Below are 19,836 nucleotides of genomic sequence, written 5' to 3' on the forward strand. Positions count from 1 at the left end.
GAGTTGCTATGAAATGGAAACGATGAAGATCATTTTCATGCAACACTGAGACTGGTCGGATTAACCAAAAGAAATCAACATAAAGTTGTCATACCATTTAAAAAATAGTAGCTTAAAGTCAGAAGATAGTTTTCCTCACACCACCTATACCTTGTGTTTCAAAAACACAAATGGTGAACACTGGCACTCCCCAAATCCACATTATGAACTGCATTCTGTATTAGGGGACCATGTCAGTTTTGATATCATAAGAAACAATTATAGCAGTCATTAATGTGTGGACTCTTGGTCACCATAAACAATTCAATACTTCCACTTTTGAACAAGTTGCATCCAAAAGTTCATTTGTCAGTTGCATAGAACTTGAAATACATACATGCTCTCTAAAAGTAAAGCTACATCTGGTAGGTTGGTTTCTTGGCCTGATTATAAATCACTTCCATGTATCAAGCAGCTAAACTTGTAGCATTAGCTGTACTAGCTTGAGTTCAGGAAGCTGGGAACACTGCAAGTCGGAAGTGAGGAGAAAGGAATGCTGAAATGAGCAGTTTGCTTTGGTTATTTTACCACTTCCAGCACTCAACTCTCATCTACCAAGGTGAGCTTGCTCTAAAAACTGAATTTCCTCAGGAACCTACCAATTTTCTCCAATGCACTCCTTAGGCCAAAGTTACAGACCTTCCTTTCCCTTACATCACAAAGAGCTGCTAATCTCCCCTAGGCATCAGTGTGAGTCTCTGGATTTCCTTTTAATACAAATGGATGTGTAAATGACTGATGGTGCTTTAACCATCCCAGAATTTGCCTTTTTAATGAAAGGTGTTTATCATCCATTTGAACTGAAGATCCATTTGGGGGAGGTGGAGCAGAGGTCAGCACACTGGCAAAACAGTTGGTCTCTAAGTGGTTCCGGCTTCCCAGGGCTGCTTCCTGTGTCACTTCTGAACCCATCTGCTAAAAGCTCTAGTTTTCCCCAGGAAGAGGAGGAAAGAAGGGCATTGCAGGTGTGGGCCCAGAAGAGTGGTTCATACTTTGAAGCCTGATAGTCCTCTTAGCCCCTAACACAGGAGTATGAGGGTTGTGGGGGAAGAGTTGGAAAACAAGCAAACCCTCAGGCTCGATTCGGTGGTCCAGTGGGGCTCAAGTAAGCCTGCTTTATTTTATTTTATTTTATTTTTTTTTGAGATGGAGTCTCGCTCTGTCACCCAGGCTGGAGTGCAGTGGCTGATCTCGGCTCACTGTAACCTCCAACTCCTGGGTTCAAGCCATTCTCCTGCCTCAGCCTCCTGAGTAGGAGTAGTTGGAATTACAGGCGACCACCACCATACCCGGTTTGTACTTTTAGTAGAGACGGGGTTTTGTCGTGTTGATCAGGCTGGTCTCGAACTCCTCACCTCAGGTGATCCCCCGCCTTGGCCTCCCAAAGTGCTGGGATTACAGGCGTGAGCCACCGCGCCCCGCCTAAGAGCCTGCATTTTTAACAAAAGGAACATGTGATTCTAACCCCATACTGAAAAAGACATTTGAAGGACAAGTAATTTGTTTTAAAAATGCGGATAATCATACTTTAGCTACATCACTTCCTGTGGGATGTCTTCATTTTAGAGACTCCTTTAGAATTCCAAGTTGTGTAAGCAGAGAACTTAGAGGTTGAATATTATCTGCTTGAATTCCACCTAAACTAAGTAAAAGCAAAACAAAGAGGACAGCCTCCTTGATTCTTTGAATCAAGGTCCTTTAAATTGTCACCATAGTTTAGGTTCCACTCCTTCCTAATAGCTCTTAAATAAAACTTAATTAATGCCAGAAGCTTTCAAATGTAGATCTAAGTTAGCGGGGGGCGGGGGGGGACCACATTTGGAGGTAAATTGTAGGTTTCCAATAAAGGGGTCAAATGTGTATTATCAATTTAACAATTGAGCCTCAGTTAAGGCCCAAATTTCTTACTCTTCAAACACTAAGTTGTCACAAAATATAAAAATATAAGAATATATATGTAAACATAAGAAAATATGAAAATATAAGAATTAACAACTCAGGAAACCCTTAGATTTTATTATTATATTATTATTATTATTGAGATGGAGTCTCACTCTGTTGCCCAGGCTGGAGTGCAGTGGCATGATGTTGGCTCACTGCAGCCTCTGCCTCCTGGGTTTAAGCAATTCTCCTGCCTCAGCCTCCTGAGTAGCTGGGATTACAGGTATGCGCCACCACGCCTAATTTTTTGTATTTTTAGCGGAGACAGGTTTTGCTATGTTGGCCAAGCTGGTCTCAAACTCCTGACCTCAAGTGATCCTGCCTCAGCCTCCCAAATTGTTGGGATTATAGGCATGAGCCACTATGCCCAGCAAGATTTGGTTTTCTAAAGTAAAATAGATCGCTTAATTTTCTTGTGCACAGACACCTCGAAAAAAATCTCAATCCCTATAGAACATCAAGGCACTCACATAAACGTACTCATTTAAGATGATCCAATTAATATTGAGGCAGACTTTTAGAATTTCCCTAATTTCTTAAAACCTCCTTTGATATTAATGCATTTGCATTCACATTTTTATAATTACATTTTTTGTTTTCTGAGACGGAGTTTCGCTCTTGTTGCCCAGGCTAGAGTGCAATGGTGCAATTTCAGCTCACCACAACCTCTACCTCCCGGGTTCAAGCGATTCTCCTGTCTCAGCTTCCCAAGTAACTGGGATTACGGACTTGTGCCACCACACCTGGCTAATTTTGTATTTTTTAATACAGACGGGGTTTCTCCATGTTGGTCAGGCTGGTCTCGAACTCCGACCTCAGGTTATCGGCCCCCCCCGGCCTCCCAAAGTGGTGAGATTACAGGCCTGAGCCACCGTGCCCAGTCGTAATTACACTTTTATGCACAAAAAGTATAATTTTAAGAATCCTTATCCTTGAGAGTTGAGGCCCTTTTTCAAACCCATGTTTAAGGAAGAACAAATATTTTACTCACTGGAGTTTTCTTTTTACCGATTTTTTTAAGCATTCATCAGGCAAAAGCTCCACTTGCTGTGAATGGCAAAGGGTACAGTTCTTAAAGGCTACCCTGGGCATAAGAATCACTCTGTAATACCTTTGTGATTGCTTTCTGCACTTGCGAAACCCAAACCTTTCAACTGGTCCATGAAAATCTACTCAACATTCTCTAATTCTATTCCTACGTCAAATGTTTCATGGAAAATTATATGCCAAGTCTTTTCCAGTCTTTCCTTTTTTCCTCTGGTGGGTGGGAGGAGTTGAGGGGGTAGATATGAAAGAGACAGGAACTCCATTCTGCCAAAAGGAAGAGATAAATCATTTGAATTCCCCCTACTCAGATATTTTACATCTGCAGATAACGCAAACTCAGACACTTATAGTAGGCAACAAGACTTTTTGTCACTGCCAGTCTAGATAATTTAAACAAAAGTAACTATGGTTCAATAGCTTCTTTCTTCCTAATTTCAGATGTTAAACAACACAAAGAAAGATGCTTTAGAATGTTTTTAAAATGTTATATTAATGTGAACATCACTTGAAATTCATGTAATAGCTGCCTTATTTTCACCTCCTCTAAATCAAGTTTATTTCTATTCTATGACTAAAAGTTACTTCCAATATAATGGTTAAAGTCACTAATTTTAGCCTTTTAGTTATTCACACATGCAAACATGCTTTCCCAGGTACTTCCCCTTACCTCTGATGTAGCATTTTTCAATCTTCAAAGAGGTCAGAGATTTTTGAGCCAGAGGAAAAAAGTATCCCAGTATTGTGTGTAGTTGGCCAATTAGTCCAAGGTTAGACAGCACGTTAAATATTGAGCTTACCGGGCGCGATGGCTCACACCTGTAATCCTAGCACTTTGGGAGGCCGAGGCGGGCGGATCATCTGAGGTCAGGAGTTCGAGACCACCTGACCAATATGGAGAAACCCTCTCTACTAAAAATACAAAATTAGCCGGGCGTGGTGGCGCATGCCTGTAATCCCAGTTACTTGGGAGGCTGAGGCAGGAGATTCGCTTGAACCCGGGAGGTGGAGGCTGTGGTGAGCCAAGATCGTGCCATTGCACTCCAGCTGGGCAACAAGAGTAAATTCCGTCTCAAGAGAAAAAAAAAATCAAGTTTAGATTAATCCTCGAGTTTCTGGTTCACTTTAGTTGGCTACCCTCTTTGATGGTTCTAAAATTAATACAGTTAATAAACTCACTCAATTGTATAATGGCCAGTTTGTGGGTGGAGGAAAAAAATGAAGGGCACGGAGAGACATTCATTCCATCAAGGGCACTATGCAGTGCCTGGTATTTTCTTCCTCCATTACATATGGAGATAGCTGTCATCACATTCTTCTTCCCCAACTCAGAAGAAACTAGATGAAACACCAGAGACAACCCTTACGTTCGTTGTCTGGGACTCCGGCCCTGAAGCGGGCAATGAGGTTTGCACATACAAGTCCATGAAGAAGTAAAGGCAAAAATACTCTCTCTACTCTCCAGCCCTCATCCTCAAGGCTAGTATAAAACAAGAAAAGGTCAGTTAAATGTATTTCCATCCTTATTTGTTAAAAATAATATGCCTAAAAGTCTGCAGATGAGCTAATATGTCCTTGAAAGGGGGCATGTTACACACAGGTCTCTTTAGCATTTCTAATTCTGTGAAAGTCACCTTAAATCTTTTGGGAGACAAAACAGTTTGTTGGAAGAAAACAGCCTCTGATGTAGCTATAAATCGCTCTTCTATTTTCTTATGTATTTATAAAATCATACCAGAAATAATGAGTTATTTTGTCAATAATAGAACACTGACATGAACTTGACCTAACAACTAGCATAAAGCTGTCAATTCATCTTGCATTAACAAGAAAATGAAACAAGAAATAACTATTAGAAAGAAATGACAAAACTCAAATTGACTTTGAAAAAATCTGATTTTATTTTCTGAATCAAAATGAAGTATTTCATGTTAAATTTAGACTGTTTAGCTTTCCACTGATATCTCAAGATACTTTCCAGATATTAACAGTACTCAGAACTGTGTAAAAGTTAACCACCAAAACCATGTTTCAAAGAAAAAAGTTTAAATGTAAGACTAATGTCTTGGGGACATTACTAAATGTATTTCTAAAAAACCCTTCTCAAAGGTAGAAGTATTGGCAATTCTAATTTAAAAATTTTAAATTTTTAATTACTGGAAATTTAAGTAACAATAGTTTCAAGAGCTAAGAATCAGATTGCTTTTTAAAACAGAATTTTTTTTTCCTGAGGGATTCATACTTGACAACTCCAGTTAAACATAATACTCCACCCAAATCCCAAATTTAAATGCATTGTATCACCTTGGAATAGTAAAATTATAAAATGGTATTTCTAAATTATAATACATATACATAATACACCATTTTAACCGTCACGTTTACCAGCAGAATTATGAAATCAAAAACAAATTCTACATTCAAGGGACAAATGATAAATGCTCTTTCATTGTTTTAAGAGTCCATTCCATTCTTTGTTGTTTTCTACTCCCATATTTTAAAATTATGACCAAAGGAGCCCGAAGTCCAAGTCAATCCCATTTCCTTGAACCCAACTGCCAGTAGGTACTGGCCCTACATACGCGTCCTTTAACAAGCCCCGTTCTCAAAAGGCTGGGGATATTTATATAAGAACTTATTCCAAAGTGACTCTGAGATCCATGTTCCCAAGATCTAGTACGGGCTATTCATGTGTTCTGAGGCATGTCCAGCATGCAGGCAAACTTATCTGTTCAAATTGAGGTAAAACAGACAAAAAACACTTAATATTAACAGAAGCTACATAATTAAAACTAACCTTCTGCTGCTTATTTAAGCTAATGATGTATTCTTACCAAACAGAGACCCTCAAGTCAATCATTTCTTTTGATTTTAGTTACCCCCAAATTAGCCTCTTCTTTCAAAGCCATTATTAGTTAAAAAGAAGTTTTAAAATGAAGAAAAATATTTTTTCCAGAACTTGTATTTTGTAATTAGTGTGATGCAATTTCTTTTTATTTTTCAAACTTAGATTCTAACTCATGTATGGTACTATTTGATATTTTTTTCAGATACCAAGGAATACCGACAGGATTCATAAATAGGATTTTCTGACACTGGCAGGAAAGTCTGCTAACGTTTACAAAATACCAAAGACTCTTCTTTCAAGCTTCAAAGATGGCTGAGAATTAACAGTTATGATTAGTTTTTCAGTACTAATAAAAAAATTAAATCTTGATTTTTTTGGCCAACATTTTAAACAGTCAAATTTTACTGTATTTCCAGGTTTCAAATCAAAACAAACAAACAAAACAACAAATGAAAATTACCCAATTGGCAACAAGTCCTGTATTCCAATGTTATTTTTAAACCACCAATTATAACCTACTGCCAGTAATTATTTGGAAGTACCTGCTGTTTTATTAAGCACTGGTCAGTTATATAAAAGAATAATTTGCAAGAATGATACCTGGCAATGGGTTACCTTAATGCTTCTGGAATAAACAGAAGCATTAACAAAACACCAGATCTTAAGCACTTTTAAATCTGTAATTTGAATTACCCAAAGGATTTTTAAATGTTACTTTTCCATTGAAGGATTATGTAGGGAGTCTAGTCCCAGCTAACATGGTTGATTTTAAAAAACAAATAAATCCCTAAGCCACATAAGTAATGGAATACTACACTTGCTTTTTATATCATATGGAAACAGCTCCAGGCAGAGCACAAGTAGAAGAAAACCTGCCAAATCAAAGTACTGTAAATAAAGTTCCTCTATGTACTCCAGTGAGAAAACCTCAAAAATAAAAATCAGAAGACCACCCACTATTACCCTCCCCCCGCAAAAGAACCCACCCAAAACACTTTAGTTCTGAACCTAACATTTCCCTAAGAAGTTCACAGGAGAAGCTTTAAGGTACTTAAAGCTGCAGCAGTACAGTTGAAAGCGCCACATTACAGAGGAAATGCCCTAAAGGGTCCAGCAGCTGCCCACCCATCCCGAACCACCCCCCATCCCAGTAATATGTAAAAGCTCCTGTTAAAGTTTTTTTCTTATGCTAATAAAGGCATACCACCTAGTGTGCTAAAGACTACGACTAGCAGCATTAGAGCAGTAAAGTGAAAATAGGAAGCCTACAGGAATGATCTAAATGCCTACTTAGAAGAAACAAAGCAGCAGACAGAATCCTTAGCCCTCTAGTCTATGTAGGGAAGCAGTTGAATTAAACTCAGATTTACCCACATTAACAAAAATTTAACAAAGCTTCCCCAAGACACCAGAATAAAACTTGAACTTTCCAGTCAAAGGGCAGAGAGAGGCCTCTTCCATGTCCTGGAGTTGAATGAGTTCAAAGATTGGCAATAAGGGAAAAAAGAAAGCATTACGGGTGTGATGGGAACAAGCTTTGGAGTTTATCGAACAGTCACACCAAGTTTCTCTAGCACACGGACACCCTTTTCTTGGTACTCTTGTCGGGTCATCCAAAAGTTGTCTTTGTCTTTCATGATATCCGCTAGAACTGCACCACCCAGGAATACCATGTGCTTTCTGCGGGGTGGGTCTTCAATGCGGATCTTAAATTTCTAAAGGAGAAAGAAAGGATAATGAAATGGTACATGTGCATAGTGCCTTCTGCTTTATGAAAATGGCTTTTAAAATATATGCTCTCACTCAACCTTGCAACAGTCCTCTGATACAAGTAGAATGGTAGCATTTGGTACCTGAGGTACAGAAACATTTAGTAGTTTGCCCAAAGCTCATGTTTAGGAGACCAAACATCCATCCCAGCACGTGTGGAACAGTCCTGATTTACACGTGGTGTCCCATCATTATTAATACCACCCTTTTCATTCTTGAGTGTCCTAATTTGATCAGTACATGACTTAACACCCTACTGAGAGACCAAACATCAGAGACATAATTAGAGCAAATTTCCCATCCAATGGCAGATGACCACTTGGGAAAGTCACTTTACTGTCAAACAAAGTCTGGATAAGAGGACTTGCATGGCTGGGTGCGGTGGCTCACGCCTGTAATCCCAGCACTTTGGGAGGCCAAGGAGGGCTGATCACGAGGTCAGGAGATCGAGACCATCCTGGCTAACACGGTGAAACCCCGTCTCTGCCAAAAATACAAAAAAATTAGCCAGGCATGGTAGCGGGTGCCTGTAGTCCCAGCTACTCGGGAGGCTGAGGCAGGAGAATGGCGTAAACCTCGGAGGTGGAGCTTGCAGTCAGCCCAGAGACTCTGTCTCAAAAAAAAAAAAGGACTTGCATGACTTTTTCAAGGTCTCACACTGTTATGATTCTAGTCCAGTGCAACAGAGTAAAACTGAAGTTCTTTTCTTTTAAGCAAAGCTTACTTTCTGTTGTCTCAAAATCAAATGAAATGTTCTTAAAATAAACAAGACCAAATATGGTCAAAACAAAAACAAATCATCAGGATGTTATGAGAAAATGAACACAGTAACCAAAATTAAAGGCAATTGGGAAAAGTTTTATACTCTGTAGCTACTATTAAGTGTCTAGGAAGGACACATCCTTATCTTTATGGTTGGTCAACACCTGAAAGAGAAACCTTAAAATGACAAAGAGAAACCTTAAAATGACATAGCAAGCTTTTCATTTACAGTGTCACAATCCTGCAAAAAAGACCCAACGTAACTATGTCATTCTAAATCATTTGTATATTTATGTCACATAAATGAACTGTAAGGGTTCTGACAATCCAAGATAAAGAAAAACATCAGTTTATTTACCAATTCTGAGACTGTTTTAATTGTTCCTTTAACTTTCTTGCTCTTAGGTAGGGGTCAGCAAACTTTTTTTGTGAAGGGCCAGATACTTGAGGCTTTGCAGGCGTGACAAGTACCCAACCCCACATGTAGCTAGAAGGTGCCCACAGACAATATGTGACAACAGGTAACATTATGTAAACAAATGGGCTTGGCTGTGTTCCAATAAAACTTAAAAAAAACAAACAAACCAGTATTGGCATAAGGGCTATAGATGCCCACCTCTACTCTAAGGGAAACTTAGCTAGCCCCTGAAGACACTGCTTCTGTAAATATCTCAACTGCTTTATTGTTTCTCTCTCACACATTACCTTAACCCTGGAGGTTTGGTAATATGAGTTCTTGCTCTTCATCGCTGCTTCTATCTCGCTCATCCCTAAAACTCCACAGCCCCACTGAAACTCATTCTATCAGATCATTCCATCTACCACTCCCTCCTTGCTGAACTCATCTACAGATTCCTACAGACAAACTGCACCTGCTCTCAAGCAGCTGAACAAGATAGGAAAGAAACAAAACATCTTGCTTTAATGTATCACTAACCTCAATTGAGCCCTTCCTGCTGCATGGCAATCCTATTACATTTCTCTATTCTCTCTTCCATTCTCCAAAACAACCATTTCAACCTCCTCCTCTATTCTAAAACTCTACCATCCCTCTCCTCTCAGTTTCTCCGCCTAACTGGTCTCTCTATGACCACCTTTGTTCCCTCTTCCCCCAAGAGTCTATTCACCACACCAGACTTAATGATCCTTTAAAAATATACATCAGATCTTATCATTTCTCTGCTTAAACCGCCCCTGCACCCAAGACTTTCCATTTCACCAGGAGTCAAGCCAAACCCTTTACCATGGCTGAACAAGACCTGCCCTCCTGCTACCCTTCTGACCTCATATCCCACCTGCCCCTCCCTTGCTCACTCTGCTCCAGCCACACTGGCACATTCCCACCAACCTGGGGCTTTTGCATTGTTCCTGCCTGGAAGATTCTTCCCCCAGACAGTCACGTGCCTCACTCCTCTCACGCTCAACTTAGATCTCTGATCAGAAGTCACTTCACCCAAAAGGCCTTTCCTGATCACAGTTTATGAAGGAGCACACGACCTCCCCAACCACTAACATTTTCCAGCCCTTCACCTTACTTTTCTTCATATCACTTATTACCACTAATACATTATTTATACTAAAAGCAGGGATTCTGTTTTCATTGTTTTGTTTGTCCCCAGCACCTAGACCTACGTCTGGCACCCAGGAGTTCAAGAAATGTTTGCTGAATAAATGATCACCTGAGATTAATTATAAATTATATGTAAAATTCAATAAAATCAGAAAAATAAGTGAAGTACTTAGACAGTATGGCTCCTTTCCAGTCTGTTAATCTGTTTAATGTATGTGAGCCCACACTCAATTTAATTTCAACAACGAGTCATATATGAAAGATGTAACATACAGTACTCTGTAATACATAATCTCATTATCTAAAACAGTTGATCAAAGTCAGTGAGACAAAGCTCAGAGATTAACTCAGGATTAGATAACTCTTGGTTAAGTATACAGCACATACTGTATACTTCACATAGTCCAGAGTCTGGTGGAAAAAACACAAAAACCTATGCCAAAGAAACATCAACTATTACTAGTTTAAAAATTTCTTTCTACTGTACATACCAACAACTACCAATTAAAGTCTGTTTCAAGAGCTATGACAGTCACCGGAATGCAAAAAAAATTGAGACATGATGTTTTTCAATCTGACTGAGAAGACAACATATGCAACAAATAAAGTCAGAAATATGAGACAGCCCAAGAGAAGTGCTGAAGGCTGATTGCATATCCAAAAAATAAGTTTAAAAAAAGAACAAAACTCAAGTGGGGCATTTATTTCCCTATAGTACAGCAGGTTCTTCTCATGCATATACAGGTGCCTCAGAGTCCGTGCTGGTTGTTACAGATGAACCAGAACTTTTGGCCCTGACCTCACTACCTCCATCCATCGACTCTATAGAGGTGACCAGAGCTTATCTTGAACTATTTCCTTCTTCCTATCATTTCCAGGATGCACTTGACTGCAGTAGGAATTTGTTTTGGAAGATGTCTTGCTCCCTCTGGTGGTTGTCAAGATTCACAAACTACTGTATAGCCTTTTAAAAGAATGTTAGTAATAGTTGATTTACTAATACTTACAGAAAGTTTTTCCACATCACCCTTCAAAACTCGTTCTAAGTAAAGCTGTTTAAGTTCTCGTTCCAACCGTGATGGCAGGCCAGGATACATCGTAGACCCTCCAGAAAGCACAATGTGTTTGTAGAATTCAGATCTAGAAAGGCACAATGGTTATTCATTTGGAGTTTTAGGTTAGGAAAATGGTATCTCAGGGTTACTGTTACTTATGTCAGCCTCGGGGTTGCTGGCAGAATTAAATAAAATTCCACATGTAAATCACAGGGCGGAATATTTGCTGTTATTACTACTGTAAAGTAACGACCCCTCTTTACATATAAAATCTTTTTATAATTTTGATGAAAATACTTCTAAAAGTATATAATACACTTTTTTGTGAATGTAACTGAGACTTCTAATAATGACCAAGATTTACATTACAAACTATTTTATCACATGCTTCCCTAAAGCCACTAAGATGTGGTTGTTTACTATAATTAGCCCTATTCTACTTTAATCCAGAATTCCTGCCTTTTAATTTTTCATTTATCTTTTGTAGTTTTCTCTTTTTTGTTCCTTTGCTTAGAGGCTGTCTGCTGTTATTTTTGGCTAGACTGATGTGTATGCTTCTTATAGCAGTACCCTCTTTTCTGATACAGTACCCTGCTATCTACTGAGAGCAGTACCCTCTATTCTGATATCTATGATATCAGATAATCCAATCTAAAACAGACTGCATATGTAGTAAAAGTAACAGAATCTGAGTGAGGGTCTGAGGAATAATTCTCACAGTAAAGTTTGGGAGCTGATTTGCACCCATTTTGGCCTTTTTCAACTTGGCTTCCAGGTTCTCAATGGCTAAAGCTACTGCAACTCTAACAAAGCATTGCTTTTGTATTTAATTGCCAAAGCAAGCCCAGTGAATGCCACATAAACTAAGCAGTTGAAATACAGATTCATGTGATAAGTACTCATAAGCATTTACATGTACATTTTCAACATGCAGAACACACAAAACAAAATTTGAGTTGTTCTACTTTGCAATGCAAACTCTGTGGAGAAGGTACTGAATCTGACTCCACACTTTAGGTACGTTGAAGCTCTAATCAGCAACAGGCATGTACTTTTTTTTTTTTTTTTTTTTTTCAATACAGAGTCTCACTCTGTTGCCCAGGCTGGAGAGCAGTGGTGTGATCTCGGTTCACTGCAACCTCCGCCTCCCGGGTTCATGCCATTATCCTGCCTCAGCCTGCCGAGTAGCTGGGATTACAGGCATCCGCCACCACACCCAGCTAATTTTTTGTATTTTTAGTAGAGACAGGGTTTCACCATGTTGGCCAGACTGGTCTCGAACTCCTGACCTCGTGATTCGCCGGCCTCAGCCTCCCAAAGTGCTGGGATTACAGGCGTGAGCCACCGCGCCCAGCTGGCATGTACTTTTAAATACAATTTTGCTGTGAATGAACATCAAAGAACAAAATCATCTCCTTAATCCCCATCATGAGAATTTACCATAATTATGAAGGCTAGATTCGATTTCTGATCATCTTCCACCAGGTTTATAGCTTGTTATGAGTCAACTGCTATTTTTATTAATTTCTATTACTATCCTGGCTCCAAAGCCATCCCATCAAAATTAATTAGGTGGCTATTTAACTCAGGGTTACACAAATAAATGCTTGCTGTACAAAATGCTTCTGGGTGAATTCCTCTATAACCTGAGTGTAGAGAAGGGATTTCTAACTATGACTCAAGCTCTAGATGTAATAAGACTATAAATCTTTTTATATGACTGAATAAAAACAAACTTTTGCATGGCCAAAACACTAAGAGCAATAGACAAATGGCAAACAGAGAGGGTATCTGTGAAAGATATCAGAAAGCTAAAAGAAAACTTTTCAAAACTGAAAAAAAAACCAAAAAAACCCCAAAACTCCAACATCTACAAAAAGCCATGAACAATTTGCCAAAAAAAACATTAAAAACGTCCCTTAAGGCCAGGCGTGGTGGCTCACATCTGCAATTCCAGCTACTTGGGAGGCTGAAGCAGGAGAATCACTCCACCCAGGTTGCAGTGAGCTGAGATTGCACCACTGCACTCCAGCCTGGCGACAGAGCGAGACTCTATCTCAAACCGACAAGTCCCTTAAACATACAAAAATATGTTTTACATATATATATATATATTTTTTTTCTTTTTTTAGGAACTTTTTTTTTGTGGCGGTGGGGAGAGACAGGGTCTCACTCTGTCACCCAGGCTGGAGTGCAGTGGCACAATCATGGCTGACTGCAGCCTCTACCTCTCAAGCTCAAGCAATCCTCCCACTTCAGCCTTCTGAGTAGCTAGGACTACGGGAGTACACCACCACCATACCTGGCTAATCTTTTTGAAAAAAAGTTATGTAAAGACAGGATCTCCATATGTTGCCCAGGCTGGTCTTAAACTCCTAGGCTTAAGCAAACCTCCCGCCTCAGCCTTCCAAAGTGCTGCGATTACAGCCAGAAGCCACCACCCCTGGGGCTTGACTTCACTCTTAATGACAGAAATAAAAAGTAAAATTACACTGAAATAATTTCTCACTCATCAGATTGGTGGAAAAGGATAAATGATACAATTGCCAGAGAGGGAAATTTGGCAATATCTAACAAAAATACATGCATTTACATCAAACTAAGAAGTTTCTCTCAGCACTTTGGTAGGCTGAGGTGTGGTGGATCACTTGAGGCCAGGAGTTCGAGACCAGCCTGGTCAATACGGCAAAACCCCATCTCTACTAAAAAATACAAAAAAAAAAAAAAAAAAAAAAAAATTCTGGGCATGGTGGTACATGCCTGTAATCCCAGCTACTTGGAAGGTTGAGGCAGGAGAATCGCTTGAAAACGGGAGACAGAGGTTGCATTGAGCCAAGATTGCACCACTGCACTTCAGCCTGGGTGAGAGAGTGACATTCCGTCTCAAAAAACAACAAACAAATAAACAAACAACAACAAAAGAAGTTTCTGCACAGCAAAGGAAGTTAATCAACAAAGTGAAGATACAACCTATAGAATTCGGGAATACATTTGCAAACCGGACATCTGATAAGTGGCTAATATCTAAAATATGTAAGGAACTCAAATCTCAAATGACTCAATAGCAAGAAAGCAAATAACCCAATTAATAAATGGGCAAAGGACCTGAATAGACATTTCTCAAAAGACATACAAATGGAAAAAATGCTAAGCATCCCTAATCATCAGGGAAATAAATGCAAATTAAACCACAATGAGATATCACTTCACATCTGTTAGAATGGCTATTATCAAAAAGAGGAAAGGTAACAAATACTGGCGAGGATGTGGAGAAAAGGAAACCCTCGTACACTGCTGGTGGGAGTGTGAATTAGTACAGCTATTACGGAAAACAGTATGGAGGTTCCTCAGAAAGTTAAAAATAGAACTACCATATGATCCAGCAATTCCACTACTGGGTGTATCTCCAAAGGATCTGAAATCAGCATGACTATGTAAGAGAGTATCTTTATCCTTAGGAAACACCAACTAGTAAAGAATTGATGCACTTAATCTACCCTCAAATGGTTCAGAAAAAACAGAATGAAAAAGCAAACATGAAGAACATTAGAATTAGTAAAATGGTAAATCCAGATAAAGGATACAGATAAGTTTTCTGCATTTTTCTTGCAACTTTTCCGTAAGTCTGAAATTATTTCAATAAGTTTATAAACTTAGTCATTCTATTTAATTCCATCTATTTCTGATAAATAACTTTAAAACTATTTTTATGATTTTTCTGATAAATAACTTTGAAATCACCATTTCTAATGTACCTGGTATCAATGTCAGCCGCCTGAATTGTGTTAAAAAGCAATTCAGCAACACCAACTCCTTCAACATTGATCAAGTGAGGCTGAAATAAAGCTTCTGGTGCTTCAAATCTCTCTCCCCCAACTTTGATGATACGTCCATCTGGGAGCTAGAAACCAAGAATAATCAGGTACTAATCAGCAAAAGATTAAAATTTCCCAGTGTTCTCTGGAACACTAGTACTTATAAATACATCTGTTCTGTAACCGAAATCATTACCAACAACAATTTTTCCTAAAATATATTTGGGGAAAAAAAGGTAAATTAAATAGATTTAGGTAATTGCTCTTATCATCCCATTCTGTTTTGCTTTTAAAAATGGTATGCCAGGTCGGGTGTGGTGGCCCACGCCTGTAATCCCAGCACTTTGGGAGGTTGAGCTGGGCGGATCACAAGGTCAGGAGATCGAGACCATCCTGGCTAACACAATGAAACCCCGTCTCTACTAAAAATACAAAAAATTAGCCCGGCGTGGTGGCAGGCGCCTATAGTCCCAGCTATTTGGGAGGCTGAGGCAGGAGAATGACGTGAACCCAGGAGGTGAAGCTTGCAGTGAGCCAAGATCGCACCACTGCACTCCAGCAGGGGCAACAGAGCGAGACTCCGTCTCAAAAAAAAAAGGTATGCCACGCCCCCAAATATCAGGAATTTCTTGGAGAAATCACTGATGCATGAGTGCATGACGTCTGCAGCAAAGCAGAAACAAGTATCACTGACCAACCATTGTATTTTGATTATTGCTGGTATGTGTTACTACAGTTTTATAATTTTAACATATTTGTGATTTTATGGATATTTCTGCTATGTAGAATAGACATGTTAAACATTGATTGACTGATTGACTGAGACGGAGTTTCGCTCTTGTCACCCAGGCTGGAGTACAATGGCGCGATCTCGGCTCACTGCAACCTCTGTCTCCTAGGTTCAAGCAATTCTCCTGCCTCATCCTCCTGAGTAGCTGGGATTACAGGCACGTGCCACCACGCCAGCATATTTTTGTATTTTTAGTAAAGACAGGGTTTCATCATGTTGACCAGGCTGGTATTGAACTCCTGGCCTCAGGTGATCTGCCCACCTGGACCTCCCAAAGTGTTGGGATTACAAGCATGAACCACTGCACCTAGCCACATTAAACATTTTAAATAATTTTATTTCATCAAATAATTACTCTGTGAAACTATTATTTTGCCATCAAAATACTTTATAACATGTGTGCCACTTCTATCAAATCATTTAATCCAAAAAACGTTTTATGATCAAAGAAGTTTACAGAACACTGATCTAGACTATTTTTATTAGGCAATTCTGTTGTATCATACTAGGTCCTAATACATTTTAAATAACTGATAAACATAATTTCAATTTAAGCAAATAAGATTTAAACAAATCAGGTATCATATTATGACTTTGTACAAAAAAATCTTGTCAGTCACACATCATGTTCATATTTAATTAAATGAGAAGTGTTAAGTAGAAACTTCCTCTCATAACACCTCACAATTCACTGGATTGTCCTAAGTAATAAGCACGCCCATGTATGCTGGCATTTGACATGTTTCCATATGAGATATCAGAATTAATTTTACATTAACAAGTCTAACAGTACATTTATAATATAATTTTTTTTTTTGAGACAGAGTCTCGCTCTGTTGCCCAGGTTGGAGTGTAGTGGCTTGATCTTGGCTCAGTGCAACCTCTGCTTACTGGGTTCAAATGATTCTCATACCTCAGCCACCCAAGTAGCTGAGATTACAGGCATGTGCCACCACGCCTGGCTAATTTTTGTATTTTTAGTAGAGACAGAGTTTCTACATGTTAGCCGGGCTGGTCTCGAGCTCCTGGCCTCAAGTGATCTGCCCGGCTTGGCCTCCCAAAAGTGCTAGGATTACAGGCATGAGCCACCATGCCTGGCCCTACAGTACATAAATATATTTTTTGAGACAGGGTCTTGCTGTGTCCAGGCTAGAGGGCAGTGGTGTGATCATGGCTCACTGCAGCCTCAATCTCCCAGATTCAAGTGATTCTCCCACCTCAGCCTCCCAAGTAGCTGGCAGTACAGATGCACACTACTATGTCTGTCTAATTTTATTTTTTTGTAGAGATGGGGTCTTGCTTTGTTACTCAGGCTGGTCTTGAACTCCTAGGCTCAAATGATCCTCCCATCTTGGCCTCCCAACGTGCTGGGATTACGGGGAAAAGCCACCGCGCCTGGTCAATTACAATGATTGTTTAGATTCCAGCTTTGGTCCCAGCTAACTAGGAGGCTGAGGTGGGAGGATCACCTATCCCTGGGAGATTGAGACTGAAGTGAGCCGAGATCATGCAGCCTGAGCAACAGAGTGAGGAAACCCTGTCTCAAAAGAGAAAGAGAAAAAAAAAAAGGTTACCAAAACTTTATACCCTTAAAAAAACCACCTCCACCTTCAGGTGCGTTCACATGAAATCACTCAAAATATCTGGAAAAACTTCACACAGCAGATCTTATTAGCAAAACCTCCTTCCTTAAGCACTTGAAGCCTGATAGTGTGGCTTCTCTCCATTCTCTGGCTGCTGGCCAGCATGGGGTCAAGTTTTCTAACCATCTTAATGAACTGTTAAACTGCAGGCATCCCATTTCTTTGCATCAAATATTATCCTGTTCTGTATTTGTCCACCCATGTCCCTCTTCACTTATTCATCAGCTTATTACTTTATACTTGTGTATATGTGTGTGTGTGTGTGTGTATATATATATCAAATATATATATACGGATTTTGTTTTGTTTTTGAGACACGGTCTCGCTCCTTCACCCAGGCTGGAGTGCAGTGGTGCAATCCTAGCTCTCTGCCTCAAAACTTGAGCCTTGAACTCCTGGGCTCAAGCAATCTTCCCACCTCAGCCTCTCAGCTAGCTAGGACTACAGGCATGTGCCACTACGCCTTGGCAAATTTTTGTATTTTTTTGCAGAGACAGGGTCTCATTATATTGCCCAGGCTGGCTATGAACTCCTGGCCTCAAGTGATCCTCCTATCTCAGCCTCCCAAAGTGCTGGGATTACAGGTATGAGCCACTACACCCAGCCTATTTGTATATATGTTTGTAGCCTACCTCAAATTCTTTGAGAAAAGAGAGATGGAAGAAATAAAACATGTTTTACATTCCTAGTTTGCTTATCTTTTGCCCTGTGCCAGCCACTTTCTTCCAAAATAGTCAGGTAGATGGAAAATTGGACAACTAGAGAAACTCAAGAAGACTTCAGGAAGGAATCTCCAGAGCAAATCTGGAGATGATTAAGTTACAAAATGGGTTTACTCCTAGAAGAAAACCTAGCCGATACCATTCAGGACATAGGCATGGGCAAAGACTTCATGACTAAAACACCAAAAGCAATTGCAACAAAAGCCAAAATTGACAAATGGGATCTAATTAAACTAAAGAGCTTCTTGCACAGCAAAAGAAACTATCATCAGAGTGAACAGGCAACCTACAGAATGGGAAAAAATTTTTGCAATCCATCTGACAAAGGCTTAATAACCAGAATCTACAAGGAACTTAAACAAATTTACAAGAAAAAGACAAATAACCCCATTAAAAAGTGGGCAAAGGATATGAACAGACACTTTTCAAAAGAAGACATTTATGTGGCCAATAAACATATGAAAAAAAGCTCATCATCGCTGGTCATTAGAGAAATACAAATCAAAACCACAAAATCTCATGCCAGTTAGAATGGCGATCCTTAAAAAGTCAGGAAACAACAGATGCTGGAGAGGATATGGAGAAATAGGAATGCTTTTACACTGTTGGTGGGAGTGTAAATTAGTTCAACCATTGTGGAAGACAATGTGGTGATTCCTCAAGGATCTAGAACTAGAAATACCATTTGACCCAGCGATCCCATTACTGGGAATATACCCAAAGGACTATAAATCACGCTACTATAAAGACACATGCACACGGTATGTTTATTGCAGCACTATTCACAATAGCAAAGACTTGGAACCAACCCAAATGCCCATCAATGTTAGACTGGATTAAAAAAATGTGGCACATATACACCATGGAATACTATGCAGCCATAAAAAAATGAATGAGTTCATGTCCTTTACAGGGGCATGGGTGAAGCTGGAAACCATCATTCTCAGCAAATTAACACAGGAACAGAAAACCAAACACCAAATGTTCTCACTCATAAGTGGGAGTTGACAATGAGAACATATGGGCCCAGGGAGGGGAACATCACACATGCGGCCTGTTGGGTGGGGGGCGGCAAGGGGAGGGAGGTATAGCATTAGGAGAAATATCTAATGCAGATGACAGGTTGATGGGTGCAGCAAACCACCATGGCACATGTATACCTATGTAACAAACCTGCATTTTCTGCACACGTATCCCAGAACTTAAAGTATAATAAAAAATAAATTTAAAAAATTTTTAAATGGCTTTACTGAATATTTGGATCACTATCTTAACAACTTTTTTTTTTTTTCCCAACATGGAGTCTTGCTCTGTCACCCAGGCTGAAGTGCAGTGGCACGATCTCAGCCCACTGCAACCTCCGCCTCCTGGGTTGAAGCAATTCTCCTGCCTCAGCCTCCTGAGTAGCTGAGACTACAGGTGCCCACCACCTTGCCCAGCTAATTTTTTGTATTTTTAGTAAAGATGGGTTTCACCATGTTGGCCAGGCTGGTCTCCAACTCCTGACCTCAGGTGATCCGCCCGCCTCGGCCTCCCAAAGTGCTGGGATTACAGGCGTGAGCCACCGCGCCCGGCCAACAACAAATTTTTTATAATTACTTTAAAAATGACTATTTTGCACATATTTGTGAATATGTAGAGCTAGTATGCATCATACGGTTTTAAAATACTTGCCTTTATTGCCTATTACTGTTTCATTTTAGTAATAGCTAGATCAAAGATGAGACCTGGAAGTACTTTATACTCAGATGAATTTAATAGGCTTAAGATGGTAATTCATTAAAAATTCAAGTAGGATCAACTCCTCTGGTGTTATAAACTATAACCAGGTCCTAAA

At 39.6% G+C, this 19,836-nt stretch overlaps 1 protein-coding gene across 1 annotated transcript in view; it reads right to left on the bottom strand.

Moving 5' to 3' along the window:
- Window positions 1–4,901: 4,901 nt before the first annotated feature.
- The window catches only part of ACTR2 (actin related protein 2), a 43,762-nt gene continuing 28,827 nt past the window's right edge, over window positions 4,902–19,836 (bottom strand). The window contains 3 exon segments of the mRNA NM_001133479.1: window positions 4,902–7,587; window positions 10,982–11,114; window positions 14,785–14,930. Of these exon segments, the coding sequence (NP_001126951.1) occupies window positions 7,417–7,587; window positions 10,982–11,114; window positions 14,785–14,930 (450 nt within the window). The 3' untranslated portion in view covers window positions 4,902–7,416.

This window comes from Pongo abelii, chromosome 12 (assembly GCF_028885655.2).
Source record: "Pongo abelii isolate AG06213 chromosome 12, NHGRI_mPonAbe1-v2.0_pri, whole genome shotgun sequence".
NCBI classification, from domain to species: Eukaryota; Metazoa; Chordata; class Mammalia; order Primates; family Hominidae; genus Pongo; species Pongo abelii.